Genomic DNA, 26296 nt, shown 5'->3' with positions numbered 1-26296 from the left:
ATGAAATGAAAGATGTTATTTCAGAATTTTGTAGGAAATTAAGACTTGCCAAGGAATTTGATGGCAAACAAATAGATGACGAATCAATAGCTAGAAACAACAGTGACTACACCCCTACCAAGGGAAAGAATAAAGCCTTAGACCACTTTTGTGACCACATAACCAATTTCCCTTTTCAACTCACCAATAAGCAAAAATACAGACCAAACTTCAACAAAAGAGAATGAATGACCTCATCAATCTAAGAGAGGATAAAACCATAACAATCAAGAAGGCAGATAAGGGCAACACGGTAGTATTAATGAATACAAATGATTATAAAAATTTAGTACTATCCTTATTAAGAGATGAGACATAGTATGAAAGGACCCAACATTATAATCAACCAAAAATAATGAATAACCTCAGGACATTAATCAACTCATACCGAGAAGGACTCACAGACAAGGAGTACGATTACATCACCAACTTCAAGTGCAAATCAAGTTTATTCTACAGTATCCCTAAAGTCCACAAAAGCCAAATAATTAGTGAAACATGCAAAAAAAACTACTGACATAATCATCAAAATCCCCTCACCGAATGATCTTAAACTTTGACTGATAATAGCAGGCCCAGCATGCGAAACTCACCACCTCAGTAACTTCTTAGACACACTTCTGAAACCTTTCCTTAAGCACATCAAAAGCTACATAAGAGACAATATAGACATGCTTAACCACCTTCCAAAAACAGTCAATGAGAAAACCCCGCAAGTATCCTTCAACGTAATTAACCTTTATTCAAACATCCCCCACACCCTAGGAATAGAAGCAATCACTTTTCAACTCACATAAATAAAGAACTCATAATAGAAGGACTGAGATTTATCTTAGAAAACAATTACTTTATATTTAATAATGACTACAGACAAAGATCGGGAACAGCCATGGGTACACGTACTGTGCCTTCTTTTGCCAACCTAGTAATGGGCTACCTCGAAATAATACTTTACCAAAAAACACTCGAGAAATATGGAAACTCTTTCTCCACCTATATCCAGAACAACTGGAAAAGATATATCGACAACTGCTTCATCCTCTGGGATGAAAATATAGAAAAACTTGAGGAATTTAAAATACTACTAAATGGAATTAATGAAAATATTCAATTCACGATAGAACATAACCAAGAAAACTACCATTTGTAGACATCCTCATTAAGAAAGTCGGCAACAAAATAGAGTCAGATATCTATTATAAACCGAGAGACTCAAAGCAATACCTACCATTTGACTCATGCCACCCAAGACACACAAGAATGACTATCCCTTTCTGTTTAGCCAGAAGGATTTGCACCATAGTATCAGATACAAACACCCAAAACACACGTCTCCAGGAACTCAGAACTACACAGAATTATCCATAACCTCTAATAGACAATACAATCCAACAAGCACTTAAATTAAATACAGAAGACCTGAGACAACTAAAACCAAAAAAGGAAGAAAAACCCTACCCTATATCTCTACACACAACCCACTTAACAATGAGGCCTTCAACACCATACTCCAAAGCACAGCCCTACTCAAGGGAGACCCAAAGATGAACCGAATCCTCCAAACATACACCATCATAAAAAGTAAACAGCAACCAAAATCCTTAAAGACGATTTTAACCCAGGCTAAACTGCACCCAATAACAACCACAAAATCAACAGTTAAAAAATGTGGAAAGCCCAACTGCGGGATCTGTGTCATCTTAATAGAAGGTTCAGAATACACATTAGAACAATGCCATCATTTTAACATCAGAACAAACTTCACCTGTGCATTGGAAAACTTAATTTACATGATAACATGTGCAGGGTGCAATAGGCAATATATTGGCTATACAAAAAGCAGCCTACGAAAAAGGATAGCTGTACATAAATTCCAAATTAGGAATTCTGAATACAGGAAAATATCTGTCAGCAGCCACGTAGACAAATGTGCATCAAATAAAGATCCAAAATTCACAACTTTCCCACTTTACCAAGTCAATAACAACGTCATTTTCACTCAATGACATAACAAAGAACTCCATTTCATTAGAAAATCCGGACTAAGTTTAAACACTCTGGGCCAGGAACAATAAAACCATATATTGGTTATCCAAAAAGAAAAAAGGAATGCTACAACTCCAACCACCACTACCACCACGATCACTACTACTACTGCAAACAACGGTCGCTGCTACTGCTGCTATTATAACCAATGATCACTCCCACTTCTACTACTACTACTACTATAGCCAATGAACTACTACTACAACTCCAACCACCACGGTCACTACAAATACTACTACGACCAACAGTCTCTTCTACAGCTGCTATTACAGCCAACGGTCATTTCCACTGCTGCTGCTACTACTACTACTACAGCCAATGAACTTCTTCTACAACTTCTACAACCACCACCATCATGGTCACTACTACTACTACTACTACTACTACTACGACGAACAACGGTTTCTGCTACTACTGCTATTACAGCCAATGGTCACTTTTGCGATTACAGCCAATGATTCTAGTCAACACACAAGACAGCCATTATGCTTCCCCCAACAAAACACCACCACGTGGACTCTGTTGAGACTAGTAAGAAACAGTTATGACCTTTTTTATTACACTTTTAAAAATATCTTTGATAAGGTTAGTTTTTTCAAGAAGAACCGAAACATATAAAATCTCTAAGAAAATTAAAATTTGTCTTATATAGTGTCGTTTTCAAATTTCTTTTTTATAAATATATACCCACTCGTATGCAACCTACACTTTTTATAAATATACATATATATACATACATACATATATATATATATATATATACACACACACACGCGTACGCACACACACACACATGCGTACGCACACACACACACACACACACACATATATATACACAACTCATAATTTTGCCATGTGGTGTATACTGAATCTCCAGTATTTTTGTTCCTTTTATATATTTTTATATTTATACATAAACATATATACATATACACATACATATATATATATATATGTGTGTATATATATATATATATATATATATATATATATATCTACCCATTCTAAGTACCCCGGATCCCCAAAGTACCCTGGATCCCCAAAGTACCCCGATCCCCCAAAGTACCCCGGACCTCGTTGCCCCCGTGCCGCTGACACGTTAAAATGCTCGAACCGATCGTGACGATGCCGGACCCTCCGGCCCCTGTGCAGGTGGCACGTAAAAAGCACCCAATCCACTCACGGAGTGGTTGGCATTAGGAAGGGCATCCAGCCGTAGAAACTCTGCCAGATTCAGACTGGAGCCTGGAGCGGCCCCTGGCTTCCCAGACCCGGTCGAACCGTCCAACCCGTGCTAGCGCGGAAAGCGGACGTTAAACGATGATGATGATGATGATATATATTCAAAATAAGAAAAAACAAGATATCCAAAAGTGATGCAGTACGATTGTTTCAAGCGACTCCATTTAATTGAACAATGCAATCATTACATCAATTTAAATGTAGAGCTATCCTCAGTTGCATAAATAAATAATAAATAAATAAATAGAATTAATTTACAGTTATTATTCCAGTATATCCCTTATTCTTCTCAACAAACCTCTCTCTTTTAGCTAGGAGTATCATAGAATTGGAGGGTAAGCTTTGGACTAGGTCTGATACCCATAAAAATTTTGATACAGCTATGGGCTCAAGTGATTCAGCCGAGATCACTAATCTAGTTGGTGCATATCTTTTAAGGTGCCTCAATAGGGAAATCCCTGAATTACAGGGCGGTTTTTATAGAGATGATGCTCTTTTTTCATCCCTAGCAACAACAAATCAGTCATAGAAAGAATGAGAAAAAGAATTAGAAAATTTTTTGAAAACTTTAACTTAGGTATTACGTATGAATATGGCACAAAGGTAGTAAATTTTTTAGATACTACTTTAGACATTAGGATTATACTACCCCTATAGGAAACCAGGTGAAGTTACAAGATATGTGAGCAAATTATCAAATCACCCCCCACCCCCAATGTGTTAAAATCGGTAGTTAAAAGTATTTCTAGGAGAATTACAAAATTATCAGCAAATAATGATATTTTTAATACCCATTCCTATCACTACAATTTTGCTTTGTCTAAGGCAGGATATGACCAGGAAATTACTTCACTTAGTCCTGAAAGTTTAGCACCTTCTAATAATGAGAGTTTGAGTAATAGAGAGACTACTAATTTACTTAGTTGTGAAAAAATACCAAATGGAAAAACATTCAACAAACCCAACAATTTGAATAATAATAATAGAATAAGCATCAACAGGAAACTGGATGCTAAAACTGGAACGAAACTTAGGTCAGATAATAAAAGTAATGATGAGAAAGTATTGGTTACTCCTCCCTACATAGATATGAAAACTACTGGAAATAGGAACATACCTAATAATCAAGTCACAATTCTAGGGAGCAATGATAGAACAGGTAGATCCCACCCTTACTTACGCCATAAGTTTGAAAGTAAGAACTTCATCTGGTTCAATATCCCTTACAACTGTGCCATATCCACAAACATATATACAAAATTTATGGCTATCTTAGAAAAAAACTTCTCTACTTTCCATAGATATAACAGAATCTTTTCGCATAAGACAGTGAGAATCTCATATTCTACTCTTCCAATATGGATACCATCATAGCTAGATTAAATAAGAACAATATAAAATTAGCTAGAGGCGATAATAACAACAACAAGAAAGAATAGCCCCGCACTGAATAACAACATGGACATGCTACACTGGGCTCCCCATTCAAAAACAAATCTAATCCAATAACATTGATGGAATTAGATAAAGGAACCTGTGGAAGACTTGAAGGAAGCGGTCTTTTAATGAAAATAAAAGAAAAAAAAACCAAATTTTACTGCCATACAAAGCACAGTTTCTCCTATGCATGATATCTCAGTGAAATATGTGTGAAACACACACATGAAGTCGACATCGGAGAGTTTACAATTTATAAAATAGAAATGGAACAAAACTGTAAGTACATAAATTGAATAATTACGCATACACTCGAATGTCTACACAATCATATATACATTTTGATACCCATAGGACTACACATACATCTCAATGTTTACACAACTACATGAAATTTACAGGACACACATTCACACATGAGAACACATGTCACAAACGAAGCAAAAACCAAAAACAATTTTTTTTTATTTTATTTTTTATTTTTCGAACTAACACAGACAGAGTGAACCATTCATAACTTTAAAAACGCCACAAAAAACTATGCTCGGAGATAAACCTATCAACAAAAAAAATACAGACGAATATAGATCTGTTAGTTTTAAGAAACTACGGTACAAGCAATGTTTACATGCAGAGAACTTGGTAACGGTGTTGTGTCAAGAAAATTGACCCTAAACACACAAATCCATCTCCTAATGTCAAAGCCCATCATGCCTCAATGATAACATAGCAAATTACAAACCAGTTAACCGGATCACAAAGGGCCACGTACTCGATATAGATCTGTTAGCCTTAAGAAGCTATGTTACGAGCAATGTTTACATGCAGAGAACTCGAAGACAGAGTTATCTCAAAAAATTAACCCTAAACAGACAGATCTGTCTCCTAATATCAACGTCGAAGCTTGTCATGCCTCACTGTTAAAAAAGCAAAATACAAACCGGAATTGTCATCGACCAGATTACAAAAGGCCATGTACTCAAATGAGGAACCTGATTCAATATGAGAAATCAGCTACTGGTCCAAATCTTCCTGACACACAGGAGCTGGAAGTACCCCATAACTGGAATATTCCAACAGATGGCCATCCATGCTCGTCATCAAACAACCAAAAGAAAAAGAATGAAAAATGGTCTCAGGAAGATAATAAAGAAGTTCTTATGGCCTTCTACCGTGCTATATATTTCCCCAAAAATAAATCTAATACTGTACAAACCTATTCAAACTGGAGACAGAAACACCTTGAAGTAAGACCCTACATAGACAGTAACAAACTTGCCAACATCAGTAGAAACATTATGAAAAAAAATTACTAACTGAAGTAGAGATTGACCAAATTAAACAAGCAGTAAGGGACAAAAAGAACGAAACTGCAGCTAAAGGAGATACTACAGGGCTGATGAAAATGCAGTAATGATTGAAAGAGTTAATGTAACTGATAGACAAAGTGAAATACTCTCTGAACCAACCATAAACACTAAAGCAGATGAAAATCAAATAGATGAAGGAAGTCACACACAAATTGACCCAGCAGAACTACATGATCTAAAAAATCAAATCATGGTTGAATGGCTGAAAATTAAAGAAACCAGCATGAATGAACACGATATTCTCCCATAAATTCGCAATTCTAACCAAAACCTGAAAATAATTGGTAAAATCCGCCTCGCACTTAAGGATATAATTTCAACTAATGATGTTGATATTACAGATCTCAACCACCTGTTCTATGCATCCACGAAAATCTCAATGACTCTATGTGGTGAAAAGATTAGAAAACAACAACATTCCCACAAAAGGCCTTCTTGGCAAGAGCGTATTCAACACCAAATTAAGCTGCTTAGGTCTGACATAGAATGTTTGAAAAACTTTAAGTTTAACAAGACTATCAAACCTACAAAAACCCGAAAAATAAAGAAAAATATAATATGAAGACCATATTTGACATTGATACCACCATAGAAACCATTAAGCAAAAGGTATGTGCTAAAGCTGCCCACATAGCAAGGTATGAAAAGCACATTAAATTCTTCAAGGACATGTTCAAAAATAACCTCAAAAAATTTTACAGGAAGATAGGGAAGATACCAGTTACAGTAAAGACTGTCCTATCAAAAGAAGAAGTGCAAGAATTTGGGAATAAAATTTGAGAAGAAAAAACACACAATGATTGATAGAATATTGGATTGATAGAATATTGATAGAATTGGATTGATAGAATATCTAGACTTAGACTTCTTAGAGGAGCAAAAGTGGGAGGGTGTCAAGGTAGAAGATATGATATCTGCTCTCAGGAGGTCAAGCAAATGGAAGTCTCCAGGAAAAAATAAAATTCTTAACTTCTGATTGAATACCTTCCCAAAGAGCCATGAACTGCTAACAAAACTTTACCACGATGTTTTGCAACATCTCAGTATGATCCCCTCTTGGCTAGTTAATGGTTTAACATTTCTACTTCCAAAAAATGAAAAAACAAATGAACCAAAAAATTATTGACCCATAACCTGCTTAACAACAATGTATAAAACGCTAACATCTGTCCTGATTGAATATACCTATAGTTTCTTAATAGAAAGTAGCATATTCCCTTATGAGCAAAAAGGATGTAAACATGGATCTTATGGTTGTAAAGATCAGCTACTCATCAATAACTTGATCTTAGAAGATTGTCACAAATGGCACAAAACCTTGTCAATAGCCTGGATAGACTATAAAAAAACTTTTGATAGCCTACCACATAGTTGGATTAAGAAATGCCTGGAAATGTATAAAATAGCGCCTACTCTGCGAAACTTTTGTCTGTAACTATGAGATCATGGAGAACTACACTGACTTTGAACAGTGGCAATGAATCTCTAAATGCTGGAGATGTAAGAATTTCATGTGGCATTTTCCAGGGTGACTCACTATCACCACTCCTCTTTTGTCTAGCCTTAATACCTCTCTCAAAATTGCTCAATGATGCACAGTACGGTAACAAAATGTTTGATGAAAATATAAATCATCTCATTTACATGGATGATTTAAAGCTCTGAAAGAAATGACCAACTCCAGAGCTTACTAGCGATTGTTAAACAATTCAGTGATGACATCAGGATGCAATTTGACCTCGATAAATGTGTAAAAGCTACCTCTATCAAAGGTAAAATGAAAGAAACATCTAATGTTAACCTTGACCAGCAGAATGTCATAAAAGAGTTAGAACTAGTGGAGAGCTACAAATACCAAGGGGTAATTGAAGGGGATGGAATCAAACATTCAGTGATAAGGGAAAGGATCAGAAGAGAATGTTATCACAGGGTGAGAGCAATACTCAAGACAGAGCTGAATGCAAGAAACAGGATGGAAGCAATCAATGCTTTAGCCATACCAGTTGTGACTTACAGTTTCAATATCATTAACTGGTCAATTACTGAAACGAAATCTTGACAGAAAAATACACAAACTGTTGACAATGCATAGAATGCACCACCCTAAGGCAGATATAGAACGACTTTATCTGCCAAGAAAAGAGGGAGGTTGTGAACTTTTACAACTGGCATTAACAATGAAATTTTCCACAATTGGCCTAGACACCTACCTGAAAAACTCTGAGGACTGGATGTTAAAACTTGTCTCAAAACATGAAAACAAGCATCATACTCAGTAACAAAACAGGCAAAGGAATATCTAAGTGAATTCCAAATACAACAAATTCCAGAATTAGATGCACTAGAAACAAGCGCAGAAAAAGCAAAGCACATGAAAACCTGTGCTAAAACTGCTGCCTTAGATATTCTGACTGATAAATAGCAAGAAAAACCTCTAGCAAATACTCAAAGAGAGCAAGTAATATCAATGTTGACAAAGCCCTTACCCATCAATGGCAAATAGCTTCTGGCTTAAAATCAGAAACAGAAGGGTTTCTCAAAGCAGCCCAAATCAATGCCTACCTACAATGAACTACCAGGCCAACATATTAAAAAATGGCAGCTCCCCAATATGTCGTGTATGTCAACAACAAAATGAGACCATTGATCATGTTGTCTCCATGTACAGTTTTCTTGCGCCTACAGAGTATCTCAACAGGCATGATAGAGCTGCACAATATATTCACTGGGTAATTTGCAAAAACCTGGACTTGCCCCATGATAAAAACTGGTGGGAACACAAACCACCACCAGTGCTTGAAAATGATCACATCTCACTCCTCTGGAACTTCACCATTCAAACTGACAGAATGATAAATGCAAATAGGCCAGACATATTGAAAGACTTCAAGCAAAAACCATGCCACCGCATTGATATGACTGTCCCAATCAATATAAACGTATCTGTCAAGACCTACCAAAAACTGAGCAAGTATAAAGATCTTGAAATAGAAATTAACAAAATGTGGAACCTGAAGATTAAAACAATACCTGTTGTCATAAGTGCCCTAGGAATGATTGCTACCTAGATCAGATACCAGGTAACCTCAAAATGGCATAAATTCAAAAGATAGTGCTCATGGGAACTGCCCATATCCTACGTAAAATACTGTCTATATAATCTCAAATTTTAAAACAAACACAATTTTCTAATGGTTATTAAACATTCTCTAGAACAACACTATGTGCAAAACCAAATATATGGCACCCTAGGCATAACAACAACATGAACATCTAACTTGTTGTCTCTTGAGATCCCTGGGTGAGACTTGGAGCCAACTTGTACAAATGCAAAGCAAAAGTCAAACATAAAATAATAATAATAATAATAATAATAATAATAATAATAGTACTGTCAACTATAACATAAACCCCCAAAATGAGAATAGTAATATTAATGTAGAAGTGGAAAATAGAAATGGCAGTGTTAATACTTCTAATATACACAATTGTAACTCCGGTGCCTAAACTAGCATAGAAATAAATGATATGCCCACTGATGTTGAAGCAGATCTAAATGATACTACAATTGAAGGAGAGATAGATAATAGCAGACATGAACATAACACTTAACAGTAGCAGTAGTAATAATAATAATAATTAGCGCTTTATAGGTGTTGTACATGAAATGAATTGATGGAAACTTACTTTTAATATTTTAGTGGTAGATCTGAATATTCTTACCCTCTGATTCTAAATATATATATAATAAATTTAGATGATATTCAGTTACATGAGGAATTAAAGTACATTGCATATAATATAAGCTATATAGTATAGTAAATTAGAGTGCTACATGTAGTTAGTATACTATCCTATGAACTAGTTAAACTACTAGTCATGACTTACAGTTTCAATATCATTAACTGGTCAATTACTGAAACGTAATCTTGACAGAAAAATATGCAAACTGTTGACAATGCATAGAATGCACTACCCTAAGGCAGATATAGAACAACTTTATCTGCCAAGAAAAGAGGGAGGTTGTGGACTTTCACAACTGCCATTAACAATGAAGATTGCCACAGTTAGTTTAACTTCATGATGATTTTAGTAATTAATCTATTTATCCCTTTCTATAGTGTCCCACCATCCTGATCATATTATCTATTGTTATAAAGGCCTTTATGTAAGTAGCCCTCCTAATTATTGTTGGTGCTTGTATGGCAGGCACTAGCGTAATGAAAACAGCCAAAATGTTTGGTGTATCAAGAAGTACTGTCTCAAAAGTAATGATAGCCTTTGAGAAAGAGGGAAAAAAACCTCCTCGTCGAAACAAAACTCTGGAAGAAAACCAAAATTGTTAGAAAGGAAAACTAAAGTGCAGCTCCCAAAATTACTGCAGAGCTTAATGACCACCTCAAGAACCCAGTTTCTACAAAAACTGTTTGTCGAGAGCTGTACAAAGCTGGATTTCATGGGAGGGCTGCAATTAGAAAGCCACTACTTTCAAAAACAAATGTTGAAAAGCATTTAGAGTGGAGTGAAAACCTACAGAATTGGTCTCTAGAGTAGTGGAAGAATGTTATTTTCTCAGATGAGTCATCTTTTACCTTATTTCCGACCACTGGCTGTGTATACGTGTGGAGACAGCCAAATGCTGCATTTGACCCAGACTGCCTTCTTCCAACTGTTAAACATGGAGGAGGATCTGCCAGCCCAATCGGTTCCCTTCATGGCAGAATTAATACTCCAGACTATTTAAGCATTTTATCCAATCAAATTCATCCCCTGGTTGCAGAACTGTTTCCGGAGGGAAACACCATTTTTCAGGATGATAATGCACTAATTCACACAGCTTAAGTTGTTACTGAATGGCACGAGGAACATTCTAGTGAAGTTGAATATCTTATCTGGCCACAATCCCCAGATTTCAATGTCAGTGAACATTTATGGTGCATTTTAGAGAAACAAGTAAGGAGTCGATATCCTCCACCATCATCACTATAAGAACTGGAGACTGTTTTAGCTGAAGAATGGAAACAGTTCAAACTTTGTACAAGTCCATACAAAGAGAGAAAGTAAATAAGTGAGTAAGTATATATGTAAGTATATATATGTATGAAAGTATATAAGGATGTATGTTTGTACATACGTATGTATACAGGTATGTAATGTATGTATGCATGTCGGAGAGAAGAGAGAGAGAGTGTGTGTGTGTGTGTGCATGCGACATGATTATTGTACATGAATGTCATTCATTTTCAATATTCTCCAAAAATATGTCTGGCTATGAGGAAATATTACCTTACTTGGAAACAGGTGAGGGTTGGAAACAAGAGGGACACCCAACTGAATAAACTATGTCCAACACATGTAAGCATGGAAAAATGAACTTTAAAATGACAACAATGACGAGGATTTACCATACAATTAGAATAATACACACTTGTTTACCTCACACACACTAAAATGTTAAGTGAAGTCAATTAATTGCTGTTTTTGTGATTAGTGATAATCATTAGTGTGCAATCAACTGTATTGATTTCAAGATGAAAATTAGCCATAAGATTTGTGATATCCATGCCTATCCTAAGGACAATAGTAGTGCATGTGAACTAAAATAAATACAAATTAGAAATGTAACATGAAACCAGTTGATTGGGAGCTAGGTCCTTAATTATTTGATTTGTGGGGTATTAAATAATTCTCATCATGCACTTATTGTCAAATTTACAGCACTGAATGATTTATTCAAGATATTGGTATTGATTGTAATTATTCTGATTGTCTCATCCTCACAATATCTAAGATGAAAGAGACTTACTTAATTCCATAATACTTCAGTTATCAGACTCACACTCACTCTCACTAACAGTTTTAATCCTAAAATTATATTTTTGAGCAAGACAATCATCATCATCATCATGCGGGCATGGCTTAGACAGTTTGACCAAAGCTGGCAAGCTGGAAGACTGCACCAGACCCCAGTTTGATTTGGCATGGTTTTCTATGGCTGGATGCCCTTCCTAATGCCAACCACTCTGAGAGTGTAATGGGTGCTTTTACATGCCACCGGCATGGGTGCCATTTGTGTGACACCTGGGTGCTTTTACATGCCACCAGCATGAATTATATTTAGACAGCCAATTCATGTGACACCAGTATCTGTCACAATTGCGATTTTGCTCAGCATGATGGGTCTTCTCCAGCATGACATAATGCCAAAGGTCTCAGTCATTGCTTATGTAAGGCCCACTATACACACACACACACACACACACACACACACACACACACACACACACACACACACACAACACACACACACACACACACACACACATATATACATATATATTAATAGTTATCGCCATTCTAATATGGCAGTCTAAATATAAGACTAAAGCTGTCGCTGATTAGCTCCAAGAGGCCATCGCCTCTAGCTAGCTATATGACACGAACCTGCATCCATTACAACCTTCGAACAGGGGAGGTCAGCCGCTTCACCTTGCTAGTCAGACATCTGCAGACATGTTTCAGGATTGTTGCCCTTTATCAATGCAGCGTAGTCAGAACCAGCAGGTGTCGCTACTGACCGTCTGTTCAAAGATTTTATTTACCTAGTTACAGTGGAATACATCCACTTGTTTTCAATAATAGAAATATTAAAATTATATATATATACATATATATAGAAATATTAATATTTCTAAATCTCTCTAAAGGAGACTACGGCAGCAGTACTGGATATTAATAGTTATCACCAAGCCAACATGGAAGTCCAGGAAAATAGGACAAATGCTGCCGTTGATTAGCTCCAAGAGGCCATTGCCTCTAGCTAGCTATGTGACACACGAACCTGTGTCAATGATAACCTTCAAACAGGGGAGGTCAGCCACTTCCCCTTACTGGTCTGGCATCTACAGACTAGTTTTGGGGTATTTGCCCCTTATCAATGTAGAGCAGCCGAACCCAGAAGGCATCGCTACTGACTGTCTGTTTGAAGGATTATTTACCTAAATTCAGTGAAATACATCTACTGATTTTCAAAAATAGAAATATTAATATTTCTAAGTCTCTCTAAATGAGACTACAGCAGCGGTACTGGATATCGTGGCCATTGCCAGCCTTGCCTGGCCTCCGTGCCGGTGGCACGTAAAAAGCACCATCCGATCGTGGCCGTTTGCCAGCCTCGTCTGGCACCTGTGCCGGTGGCATGTAAAAAGCACCCACTACACTCACGGAGTGGTTGGCGTTAGGAAGGGCATCCAGCCGTAGAAACATTGCCAGATCAGACTGGGCCTGGTGCAGCCTTCTGGCTTCCCAGACCCCAGTTGAACCGTCCAACCCATGCTAGCATGGAAAACGGATGCTAAACAATGATGATGATGGTGATGATTAATAGTTATTGCCAAGCTAACATGGCAGTCCAGGAAAATAGGACAAATGCTGCCATTGATTACCTCCAAGAGGCCATCGCCTCTAGCTAGCTATATGACTCACAAACCTGTGTCAATTATAAACTTCAAACAGGGGAGGTCAGCAACGCCTGCTGGGTTCGGCTGCTCTACATTGATAAGGAGCAAATACCTCAAAACTAGTCTGTAAATGTCAAACTAGCAAGGGGAAGCAGCTGACCTCCCCCTGTTCAAAGGTTATAATGGACACGGGTTCATGTGTCACATAGCTAGCTAGAGGCAATGGCCTCTTGGAGCTAATCAACGGCAGCATTCGTCCTATTTTCCTGGACTGCCATGTTAGCTTGGCAATAACTATTAATATATATATATATATATATATATATATAATATATATATATATATATATCACTGTTTAACATTAATCTTCCATACATGGGTAGGACAGCTGACAGGAGCCAACCAGGTAGAAAAACTACCCTAAGCTACTGTGTCAGGGGCTGAAAGGGATTTATCTCCCCACTAGCAATATAAACAAGAGTACATTTTGCATCCAAAGCCAATATGAGAGCCTCTCTCATAGTATCAACCACAATATAATTTGTTTTAATAGAACATTCTCTTTTAAGTGGAGATATACTGCCTTTGTTGCTAATATATATATATGGTTTTTTTTTCCATTAGCTAACCATTGGAAATGACCCCTCAAAATAAAATTTTAATTCCATCTCTTAGAATTTCGTTAAGTAAATTACTCGTTTCTCCTCCTGTTTAATCTCATTTCTATTACCATATCTCGTCCTGCTGTTCCCAAGCAAACTTGCTTGTTCGTGGTGCGCCTGCTCTTTCCCGCCCCCACCACCAATGCCGGATATCTCTATTGTATTGTCCCACTATCTACACCGGATATCCCTTCTCCCACCACCATAACAGTTGTCTATTCTCACACATACTTCACCGATTATCTTATGTTCTGTTCTGTCTAGAAATTTGTCATCACCCCTTCCAGTTATCTCTTTTCCTAATTCCTCCTCCTCCACTGGTGCTGTTCCCTATATTCCTGCACACTCTCATCTCTCTCCCTCTCTATCTCTCCCTTCTCTTTATCCTTCTCCCTCTCTTTCTCTCTCTCTTTATCTTTCTCCCTATCTTTCCCTATCTCTCTCCCTCCCCCTATCTCTCTCCCTCCCCCTCTCTCTCTCCCTCAGCTATCTGCCCACCTACTTAACCGGCTATCTTTCGTTCCATTTTCATTCTGTATAGAAACATGCCAACCACTACCCAGGAATTTTCCCTTGGCCTTATGAAGTGAAGGAGAAAGCTATTAAGCTGCCCATGTGTACTTATTTCTGAGTGTGCGTGTGCTTGTATATATATAGGAATGAGCTTGTTTCCTGTCTGTCTAAACCCTTCCCCGCTGGTGGTACCCTCAATTATTCCTGCAATCCCCCTCTACTCGGGCAATGCAACCATTTCAGCTGACACCCTCCTAACCTAACATTAGAATATCCATATTTGCCAATTTGCTACACCGCTTGAATCTGCATCATTCATGACCATAATGCTTATGCTTACAATGCTACTAACACCAGCTCCTACCTCCAGTAGGGGCAACATTCTTAACATGCTTGAATGTTGTCGGGTCAGAAGAGAGGAAGAAGAGAGAAAAGATGAAGCATGCCTAACAAACGAACACCACCACAACAAGCCTCTTCTTTTCATATATATTAAGTTGAAAAATATAAGTTTTTTTTAAAATATTACTTTTATTCTATACATTGTAGCTAATGACAAGAGCAATCTACTTTGTACGTATTTAAAAAATTATTTTATTCACCTGTAAATTCTTTCCAACTCATTCAGGTCACTTGAGTACAGATATTTTAAAGGAAAATTGTATTTTCTACACAAAGGTGGATTGAACCCTTAGTGTTAAGATGAAGACATCCACCAGAAGAAAGAGAATCAACAATTTAGAACTGCCAATGGTCTACTCAGATTTTAAAGTGAGAAAATTAAATGTATTTTGTAGTTTTATTCACTTTAACCATCTCCTTATAAAAACTGTTGTTTTTATAACTATAGACAGTTTTATCTATAATATTTTCAATTAAACATATTATTGTCATAAACATAATTTACCATTAGATTTAAGTCCAACAGCTTTACTGAAGAGATTTGAATAAGCCAAAACATATGTATATAAATTAATAAGATAACTCTTTAAATATATTTTAAAAAAGGGATTAATCTCGCAATTTCTTAATTTTTTCATTTACAGAATGAAAGTAATCTATGAAAGTAAATTCTAATTTTCTCCTTTTACAAGAAGTGAACAACTCTGAGCGTATTATATGAACTGGAAAGCCCTTGTGGCCAATAAAAGAATTAATTATATTAACTGGAAATGGATTTCAGCCTCAACATGAATCAGGTTTTTTATACATGAAATGTTTACAACCATATTAACCACACACAATTCATGGGCTAATGATGGAACCAATACCTGCAACAAGTGTATCTCTTTTCTGAATAGAGAGAGATGGGCTAACCCTAAAATCAAAGAAAAATTTCCTCCCAACAGGAAAATAATCAAGAATTTGAAATAATATCCTTATACAGAATTGTAGCATAGCTCTTATTCTGTCTCCTTAATCATTTCTCCTTGGGAAAATTCTGGTTGCAGATCAATAACTGAACCTGACACAGATCAATTTGTAGACTTATCTCTTTGAAAATTTTCCATTCTGGAAACAATTTCATCTAGCAACCATACCTTGACACTAGAATTACTACAGCCAGTCACACTCTCCTTTTATCAGGTCATTAAAAATGAAATGTCTGATTTTGAACTGAAAGTTTATTTTACTTTATCTCAACAATAAGCAATGCAGTTAATTAAAGTATGCACCTACATTATCAACAAAATTTTGCCATTTTATCAGTAGCTTATTTATGCCAGCAGCGAAGAATTCTGGAGAAGATGTGATGAAATCACGAAAGGCTGTTTTTGGATCTTCTTCAGATTTGAAGTTTTTTACTTGCAAAAAGTTGTCTAATGCTTAGAAAACATGATAGTCAGTTGGTGCAAAGTCTGGTGAACATGGTGGATGACAGAGTACTTCCAAGTTGAACTGATGATGTAACTCATCAATGTTGATGTAACTCTTTTTAACAAAAAACTGTCAGGATAAAACATTACAGTTAACAACTGTCAAACTTGGTGCATAAGAAAATCAGACATTTCATTCTTAATGACCTAGTAGTTTGATGTCTATTGGACAGCAGACCAAAGGGCCATCGTTTTTCTTCTTAGCACAAAGTTTGAAGAACATTCTAGACAATATAATGTTAAGTGACTGCCTGTGAAAGCAGACTTGTTATAAGAAGCACTGTTCTCAACAGCTAAGCAGAAAACATTCAAATTCCACAGGAACCACACCTGTCATACAGAAAATATGAAACAATACTCTCTCTCTCTCTCTCTCTCTCACACACACACACACACACATTTTATGTGTCACTGTTTTTAGACAATTACCTTTTGCAAATATATAGTTATCTTCTACAATAATTGGTGACCAATTTATGTTGATGAAATACCATACATTTGTGTTTAATTGTACTTTTGATAAACATTATCCAAACTGCTTCAACTTGTAATAGTATTAGTGCTTTCACTTAGAAATTTTACTGTTTTTCTTCATCTGCTATTTTATTTGTTGCTCTTCTTATACAGAGAGTATCTAGAATCAATACAACTTTGTTACTATTGTTGACATTATTAAATAATTTTAATATTTGAACTACACTTATTAACTCTGTTCTCTTTGTCGTTTTTATATGTTTCTGTTTGTATCACCTAATTGTTTTCTTGATGTTACACATCAAGGAAAAATAAAATTGTTATAATAAATAAATATCAACAAACAAATGATTTTAAGGTTATCTTACATGAAAATTCCCTTAATAAGAAGTTGTTGAGCAGCCTTTTTAATAAACACCTTTATCTCCATTTTACCACAAAAAAAAAATCGATGAGTGAAAAGGTTCCAATGATTTCTTGGAACAAGTATTTTATAAATGCCTTTTCACTAACAAAATTGAGATGATTTCTGTTTTTATGTTAGATAATCACTGCCTTTACATAAAAGAGGTTTATTTTTAGCAAGTTTTGAACTTATGCACAGGTCAGTAGAAAAGGATCTTAACCATGAAGCAAGAATGTGTAAACAATAAATAAACAAGACAAAATGAATAACATAAGAGGAAATTTACCTCCTCGCCTTTGCTGACATCCGACCACCTTTTACTGCATCCTGCATAAAGAATTTAAATATTCAGCATTTTTGATTTTCTGGAAAATTACTTGGGGAAGTGATGCAAGTGGGGTGGGAGTTATGGCTAAAATGTTTCCAGTTTCAGAGATTGTACAAATGGGAATGAAATTACTTTCTCTCAATATTTCCAGGTCAAGAACATGAGAAAATTTTTCAATAATTCAATGCCTTTTTCAACTCAGTTAAATTCCCTCAACAAATGCTTTATGCTCAAAATTTTATTTTACAGCTAAAAATGATGATTGAATGCTTTATTTCATCAGCTACAACCCCTCAATGGATCTGCTTAAGTAGAGATGACAAAAGCTCACCAACAACAAAAGCAAAATTATGCTCAGTTAAACATTTCTTTCTGAGTCTTCTTTTCTAGATTTACATAAAACCCCAATTATAAACCAATCAAGAGCTGTTCTTCACTCCTGCTCCAGAGCGTCGGCTGCGGGGTCATTCCAAAAAGCTCTACCTGCGACGATTTCATCTCAATCAAAGGAGAGGAGCTTTCTCCGTCCGGGTTGCGGATCCGTGGAACAAGCTGCCAGACGAGATGGTGAAGATGCCGATGACCGCTTTGTTCAAAGCCTCCCTGGACCTCAAGTGGCCTGAACTCTTTACATGAACACCACCCTGTACTTAGCTCCATGTCCCCCTACATGGCCTTGCTATTTGCTTTTGAGCCAAATTAACTAACTAACTAACTAACTAAGTGTCGAGAATGGAAATGTATCAACTCATATCACTGTTAACAGAAGTTTTAAACTTGTGAAAAAAATAATACAGCAATTTTCTCAAAAAGTACAAGATAGCGGCAGTTAAAATATTGAGAATTTAATGAACTAAGATTTAATAAAAACAGCTCTAACATGGAAGTAACTGTGAAATTCTTTTTAAAGAAAGTTTTACTGCAAAATATTTTGGTGCTTTAAACCTCTACAGACAATGCAGCACTTCAAAAAAGACATATGATAGTTACAAATCAGTACAGATGTTTATTCTTCCGCTAAATAATGAATGTTGCATGATCTCTGATCTAAAAATATATCTATATATTTTGAGAATACATTGAAATATAAACTGTCACATCCATGCTAAACAGCAAGATTTAAAATGATGACTTGCACATTTAGTCTTAATATGTTCTGGCAGATTAAGGTGGCAAACTGACAGAATTGTTAGCATGCCAGGTAAAAACACTTAGTGGCATTTCGTCCATCATTATGTTCTGGGTTCAAATTCGACCAAGGCCAACTTTGCCATCCATCCTTTCAGGGTCGATAAAATAAGTACCAGTTGAACACTCATGAATTTTAATATTCTTTTCTACTCTAGGCACAAGGCCCGAAATTTTGCGGGAGGGGACCAGTCGATTAGGTCGACTCCAGTATGCAACTAGTACTTAATTTATCAACCCCAAAAGGATGAAAGGCAAAGTTGACCTCAGCAGAATTTGAACTCAGAACGTAAAGACAGACAAAATACCGCTAAGCATTTCGCACAGCATGCTAACGTTTCTGCCAACTCACAGCCATCATGAGTTTTAACATTGCCATGATCACGAAGATATCTGATTACATTGTATACATTTTGGATAAAATGTCTTAACTGCCACTTACATACCTTAACTTTCTTCTCTTCTTGAACTTGAGAAAGAACTTTCATCACATCACTAGAGGCATCAGCATCCAAATGAACTTTATTCACAGTAAGCCTGACAAAATAAAATAAAGCTTGAATCAATTAAATCAATAATGTGCAAGCATGCATGTGTGTGTGTGCACGTGCATGCGTGTGTATGTTTATATGTTTCAGCTCGAAGGCCAGTGTAATCACCTTTTCAATGACCATTCTTATGCGATTGGCTTTGGTGAAAGAGGGAGTTCAACATTGCTGCCCTCTTTTCAGTTACTTGCCATAGCGCCACCTAGACTGGCTTCCGTGCCGGTGGCACGTAAAAAGCACCATCCGAACGTGGCCGTTGCCAGCACTGCCTTGACTGGCTTCCGTGCCGGTGGCATGTAGAAAGCACCAATCCGATTGTGGCTGTTGCCAGCCTCGCCTGGCACCTGTGCCGGTGGCACGTAAAAAGCACCTACTACACTCACAGAGTGGTTGGCGTTAGGAAGGGCATCCAGCTGTAGAAACACTGCCAGATCAGACTGGAGCCTGGTGCAGCCTTCTGGCTTCTAAGATCCCCAGTCGAACCGTCCAACCCATGCTAGCATAGAGAACGGACGTTAGACGATGATGATGTATACAATGGGGCAGTAGAAGGCTCAAGCACACACACACATATACATGTATATGTTCATCATCATCACCATCATTTAATGTCAATTGACTAAATATGTAACGTAGACTCTTTTTGATGCAAACAGTGATGTGGATGAGACTACTGGTGGGAGGAACTATGACAGCCTACTGGAGAGCCTAGTGGCCAAACTGGTACTGGTTGTGGTGCAGAGGCAGGGCTGATATAAGGAAAGAGAGGAGACTACCAGGATAGGAGAGGAGACTTCCAATATAAGAGGTTTCCAGTCAAAGAGAAGAGATTCTCAGTCAGAGAGAAGAGATTTCCAGTATAGGCGATGGGGACAGAATTGCATGGACGCATCACAAATGAGGAAACAATGAAACTGCTCAGGAAGCATCAAAATTACAATTATGGGAATTAGCTGAATTAAATTACACAAGTTAGTATTTCATGAGATAGAAGCACAGAATAGATGAATGATGTACGATTAACACTGGATAGAAGGGTTCACTTAGCTGGACATGATGATTTATGTGAGAATAATAAGTAATAAGAGATCTAGGCTCTCCACTTGGATTGAAAGGATTTATATAAGCTGCAACCAGAAGGTGGGGAGGGAAAATGGCTTGACTAGCTGCAGAAATAGCAGCCAATTCAAGGGTAGCTATGCTAAAGGCAGTAGAAAACATCATAGAATAAAGAGAGACAGACAGTGAAAACTGAAGCTAAAAAAGATCATAGAATGAAAGTGACATCAAGAAAAAAAAATTTATGATTATGTGAATTAGCCAGATTAAATTATAGGCAACAGTGAAACTGCTCAGGGACATCAAAATTATAATTATGGGAGTTAGCTGAATTAAATTACAGACAGGTTAGTATTTCATGAGATAGAAGCACAGAATAGATGAATGATGTATGATTAACACTGGAAGAGAATGTTGACTTAGCTGGACATGATGACTTTTGTGTAAATAATAACAAGTAGTGAGCGGACTAAGCTCTCCACATATATATCATCATCATCATCATCATCGTTTAACGTCCGTTTTCCGCACTAGCACGGGTTGGACGGTTTCGACCGGGGTCTGGGGAGCCAGGGGCTGCCCCAGGCTCCAGTCTGGTCTGGCAGTGTTTCTACAGCTGGATGCCCTTCCTAACGCCAACCACTCCGGGAGTGTAGTGGGTGCTTTTTACGTGCCACCTGCACAGGTGCCAGAGGGGTCTGGCATCGGCCACGGTCAGTTGGTGCTTTTTATGTGCCACCTGCACAGAAGCCAGTCGGGGCGGTGCTGGCATCGGCCACGTTCGGATGGTGCTTTTTATGTGGGGGGAGGGTGCAGAAATATAGGGGAGTACCAGTGGTGAGGGGTGTTCGGAGAAACGATGACAGGTTCTAGACAAGTAGAACGTAGGATATCACGAGAGGGGTAATGCATGGTGAAATAGCGTATTGAAGAGGGGGGTTCGAAGAGTAGACACCTATAATGGTGGTGGGAGAAGCGACATCCGGTATAGATGGAGCAAAAATATAGAGATATCCGGTATTGGTGGTGGGGGTGGGCAAGGGCGGGTGCACCAGGAATATGCGAAGGTTGAACTTGACGGGCTGGCTTAAAAATGCTCTTAGCAATGGAAGGGGGGAAAGGAAGAGGGGGGGAGGGCAGACAACGTAAAAGAGGGAAAGAGAGAGAGAAGGGAATAGTGGAACCCCGCGAAAATCGGCCGCCATTGAAAAAACCCCTGTATGGAGAAACTTAAATATAAATATCTATTCTGTATTTAGCGAGACACGAAGCCGGAAACCGATGGTCAACAATAACTAATAAATTATACAGAATATGCAATACGAGGCGAAACTGAAAATAATAATAATAATAATATATATATATATATTATATATATATATATATTATATATATATATATATAATATATATATATATATATACACGTATATATGTATGTGGAGAGCTTAGTCCGCTCACTACTTGTTATTATTCACACAAAAGTCATCATGTCCAGCTAAGTCAACACATGGCCAGGTCTGGGAATCAAATTCACTACCTCATAATTGTGAGCCCAACACTCTAATCATTGAGCCATGTGCCTCTAATATGTATATATATATATATATATATTCCCAGACCTGGCCATGTGTTGTGTTCTTGAGCAAGACACTTTATTTCACATTGCTCCAGTTCACCCAGCTGTAGAAATGAGTTGTGATGTCACTGGTTCCAAGCTGGATCAGCCTTTGCCTTTCCCTTGGATAACTGCAGAGGCATGGAGAGGGGAGACTGGTATGCATGGACAACTGCTGGTCTTCCATAGACAACTTTGCCTGGACTTGTGCCTCAGATGGGTAACTTTCAAGGTACAATCCCATGGTCATTCCCTTTATATATACACACACACATACCTATATATATATATATATATATACACACACACACATACATACCTGTATATATAAAATACATGAGAGAAGGAAAATGGAATTCATCAGATTCTTTACTATTTATAGGATGAAGCAATGAAGATGAACCTCAAAATGTTGAATCTCATGGAGGACATGACAAAAGACTAAGATGAATGGTGATATGCTGCACTTGAGAAGATGTGATCTTCTCAGTAAAAATGAGGTCCTGTCAAGCCTTCCCCAACAACTCATCTTCTAACATCCATCCCTCAATCAGTCTTCTAAAGGCACTACTCACTAAGATGCTACAAATGATACCATTCATTCCCCAACACTTCACTTTGTATCCCTTTTTCCATCCCTTATCACCTCTACCTTGACCCACTCCTAATTCCTACTGCCCTTCTACAAACTGATATTCACTGTCCAACTCAATCTCCATCTCTAATCATCTGTCACACTCTTTTCACACTCCAGCACACTTACCAACCTGCCCAACTTTTCTGTTTCTCTATCCCTGTTCTCTTTTTCATATTCAACTTGTACCTTGAGAATACTCTCTCTCTCTCTCTCTCTCTCTCTCTCTCTCTCTTTTCCAGCTGAAGAAACTGTATATTCACCTCTTCAGCAAGAGGTTCCTGTCCTCTCTATCATACTTTTCCATCCTTCAATATTATACCCCACCCAGTTGAAGGAGTTTTGTCTGACAAGTGCTTGGTAACCTCACTAGTGCTGGTGCCATGAAAAAAAACACCCATGTCCTCCATGAGGCTCAAAATTTTGAGGTTCATCTTCATTGCTTCAACTTGTGGAGTAGTTGGCATTTGGAATAGCATCCAGTCATACAAACCATTCCAAAGTGTTGGAGTTCAATGTAGCCCTATGAGATGGTAGTGTGAATCGATAGGATTTTAAATGAAAGTGAATAGTTGGTTGTTGTTGTTGTTGACAGTAACAGACATGTCTAGAAAGCTAACAGAAGAAATAGTATTGGACATAGTATTGGATATAATGCCAGTGAGGAAGTGTTGGTTTATGAAAGGAAGAAGTTTAGTTAGTGAAGTGGCACAAATGCAGTCATCAATATAGTGAACTTGGCAAAATTCTAAGAAAATGAAAATACTAGCTAAGCATTTGAACTTAAAATGATCTGATCAATAGGCCAACCATCTAAACTACTTATTTGTTGTGCTTCTTTCAAACTGCTTATAGCAATTGTATTACCAAGACAGTTATTTAAGAACTAACAACAACTAATGTAGATTAACTACAGTGATTATATGGACGGCTGATGCTTCAACAACTGGATTTACTTACTTTTCTCCACTGTACTTCAAACTAATGGTTGTATCTGGAAAGAATGCTTCTTCAGTCTCTTTACTCCAATGAACAGATTTGCTTTCATTGTCCTTATTAATTTTAGACATTGAAATAGATTCTGCATCAACATCATCACTACTTTTCTTCTGAACTTTGACTTGCTCTTGATCAGCATTAGTTTCATCTTCACTGCCTTCACTCTGTGAAGAGTCATCCATTGAAGCTATTTTGTCAGCATCTAATTCAGTCATTTCAATCACATCCTCCTCTTCAACTTCTCGCACCTTTCGTTCTCCTGCATGACGAAACACACTACCTTCCTCTAGCTGAAGAAAGAAGTAAATTAGATTTAAATAGAAAAAGACATAATGGGAAATAGAATAAGAATAGCATGATTAGGAAGAAAAACTAAGAAGGAAAGATTTAAGAGAAACAATAGAAATAGAAATTGTGAAATGGTAAATGGAAAAAAAAACAATGGAAAGAAAATGGGCAAAAAAGGAGGAGATAAAGAAAAATTGAAGTTTTCCTCCTCTAACAATCAGATATACAAACCTAAGCAAATATAAATACACATGTACAAATTATACAGGTCCAGCAAATGTACAAAGATAACTAACGTAGCTCATGTGTTGAAATAATTTGCAAAGAAAGAAAAAGGAAAAGAACTACACTGAATTACTCACTTTGAAGAGCAAACCAAACCCATAGACAAGATATGATGGTGGGAGATAGTTCTTTTTTCCTGAATGAAACAAAAAGCAAAAGAAAAAAATAGAAATTAATGATTTCTGAATAATAAGAACTAACACCATTTTATTTTCTACCACTAGCAAGAGGTCTGCAGTTTACTGGAGCTTATCACAACTGTTAAGCATCTGAGAGAAAAGAACAGTTTCTGTCACAGCTTTTATGTATAGCATTGCTAGTTAACAAACCACCTCTGCATGAACATTCAATATGTCAATTTTTTCTAAAATAGTCTTAAAAATAAAGGACACCTTTCTTTTCCCTGGGCATGAGGCTAATACTGTATAGGAAATGATGTTATTGGTAGAATCAACCTTTGTACTACCTTATGATCCCTTGAAGATGAAAAGCAATATTGGTTTGGCTGAGGAAAAATTCTATTGTAAAAGTGATAAAGTCAGTGTTAAAACAATATGACTAAGGGGTAAAAAATACCTGAAGCAGTATTCTGTATTCTAACACTAATGTGGGAGATAATATAATGAATTGACATACTTTAATCAATCAAGATTACCAAGCAGTTAGTAAATAAAAACTCCTAAGGTTTTTCAAATCTTTTTTTTTTAATATAAACAAGGGAGATAATTTCAAAATAAGATTTGATGGAAATTAGAGAACCAACACAGACTTTGCAGATTGAAGTAATCTTGTTTAATTTCAGCAATTAAACCACCTCCATCCCCAGAGAGATTTTTTCTCTACTAATTACTTGGATAATCTCAGTTGATCAAGATTTTCCAACAGACAACCTGCAAATAAAACTGAAGCAATATGGGCAATGGTGCCTTGCTGTAGAAATGTTTTGGTTTATTTATTTTCAAAGTGTTCAAACTTGATAAATTAAGGGATCAAATCAATCAATTTTATCACCATCTCAGAGAATTGCAATGTGATAAAGAAAAATTTGTATCCACTAACCTTTAATCATTGACTCTCATGTACTTTAACAAGTAAAAACAAGAAAAATTCATTTGTAAATATTTACTCACCTCTGATCATAAAACTACCCGTTGTAAGGTATTCTCCAGTAGGTGCAGTCTTTGAAACTTGGTCATGGTACACCCACCAAGCACTTGTGATAACTTTGGCATCCCAAGCAGCACTATTACAGATAGCCATGCTTCCAGCTTCATTTAGTGTTTTCGGGGGAACAGGTTTCACTAGGTGAACAAAGAAATTCAAAGCATATACATAACTCATTTTATGATTCAAGGAAATATTGGGTTGGCAACTAAGTTCCTGCCATTTTTTTTTTAATTTTTTAATCTATTTTTTTCGAGAATTCTATTTTGAATCATTTTGGAATCTATTTTGTTTTTTTTTTCCTAGTTAATTTTAGTTAATTTTTGTTTTTCAGATCATTAAAATGGAATGTCAAGTTAAGAAAAATGGGCATTTTCGACACATCCTTTTTGCTTTTAATCAAGGTTCTAAGGCCACAAAAGCTGCTCACCACATTTGTGCTGTGTATAGAGAGAGTGCCAAAGCTGAAAGAACCACTCATGATTGGTATGCAAAGTTCAAAAATGGAAATTTTGACCTCAAAGACGCACCTCGTTCTGGCCGTCCAGTTGAGTTTGATGAAGAGCGATTAAACCAAGTTTTGCACGAAAATTCTCGTCAAACGACAAGGGAACTGGCAGAGAAAATGGAAAGCTCCCACACTGCTATAGAGAAGCATCT

At 36.8% G+C, this 26296-nt stretch overlaps 1 protein-coding gene across 1 annotated transcript in view; it reads right to left on the bottom strand.

Moving 5' to 3' along the window:
* LOC115217369 (nuclear export mediator factor NEMF) overlaps positions 1 to 26296 on the bottom strand; it is a 139622-nt gene that overhangs the window by 44460 nt on the left and 68866 nt on the right. Inside the window, exons 20-24 of the mRNA XM_029787042.2 lie at positions 25603 to 25773; positions 24550 to 24608; positions 23861 to 24189; positions 19489 to 19579; positions 17813 to 17853 (exon numbers count right to left, since the gene is read on the bottom strand). Coding sequence (XP_029642902.1) covers positions 17813 to 17853; positions 19489 to 19579; positions 23861 to 24189; positions 24550 to 24608; positions 25603 to 25773 — 691 coding nt within the window. The remainder of the gene's footprint in view (positions 1 to 17812; positions 17854 to 19488; positions 19580 to 23860; positions 24190 to 24549; positions 24609 to 25602; positions 25774 to 26296) is intronic.

This window comes from Octopus sinensis, linkage group LG11 (assembly GCF_006345805.1).
Source record: "Octopus sinensis linkage group LG11, ASM634580v1, whole genome shotgun sequence".
In the NCBI taxonomy this organism is placed as follows: domain Eukaryota; kingdom Metazoa; phylum Mollusca; class Cephalopoda; order Octopoda; family Octopodidae; genus Octopus; species Octopus sinensis.
Note: the sequence above shows the minus strand (reverse complement) of the source record. Positions and strands in the feature narration are given on the sequence as shown.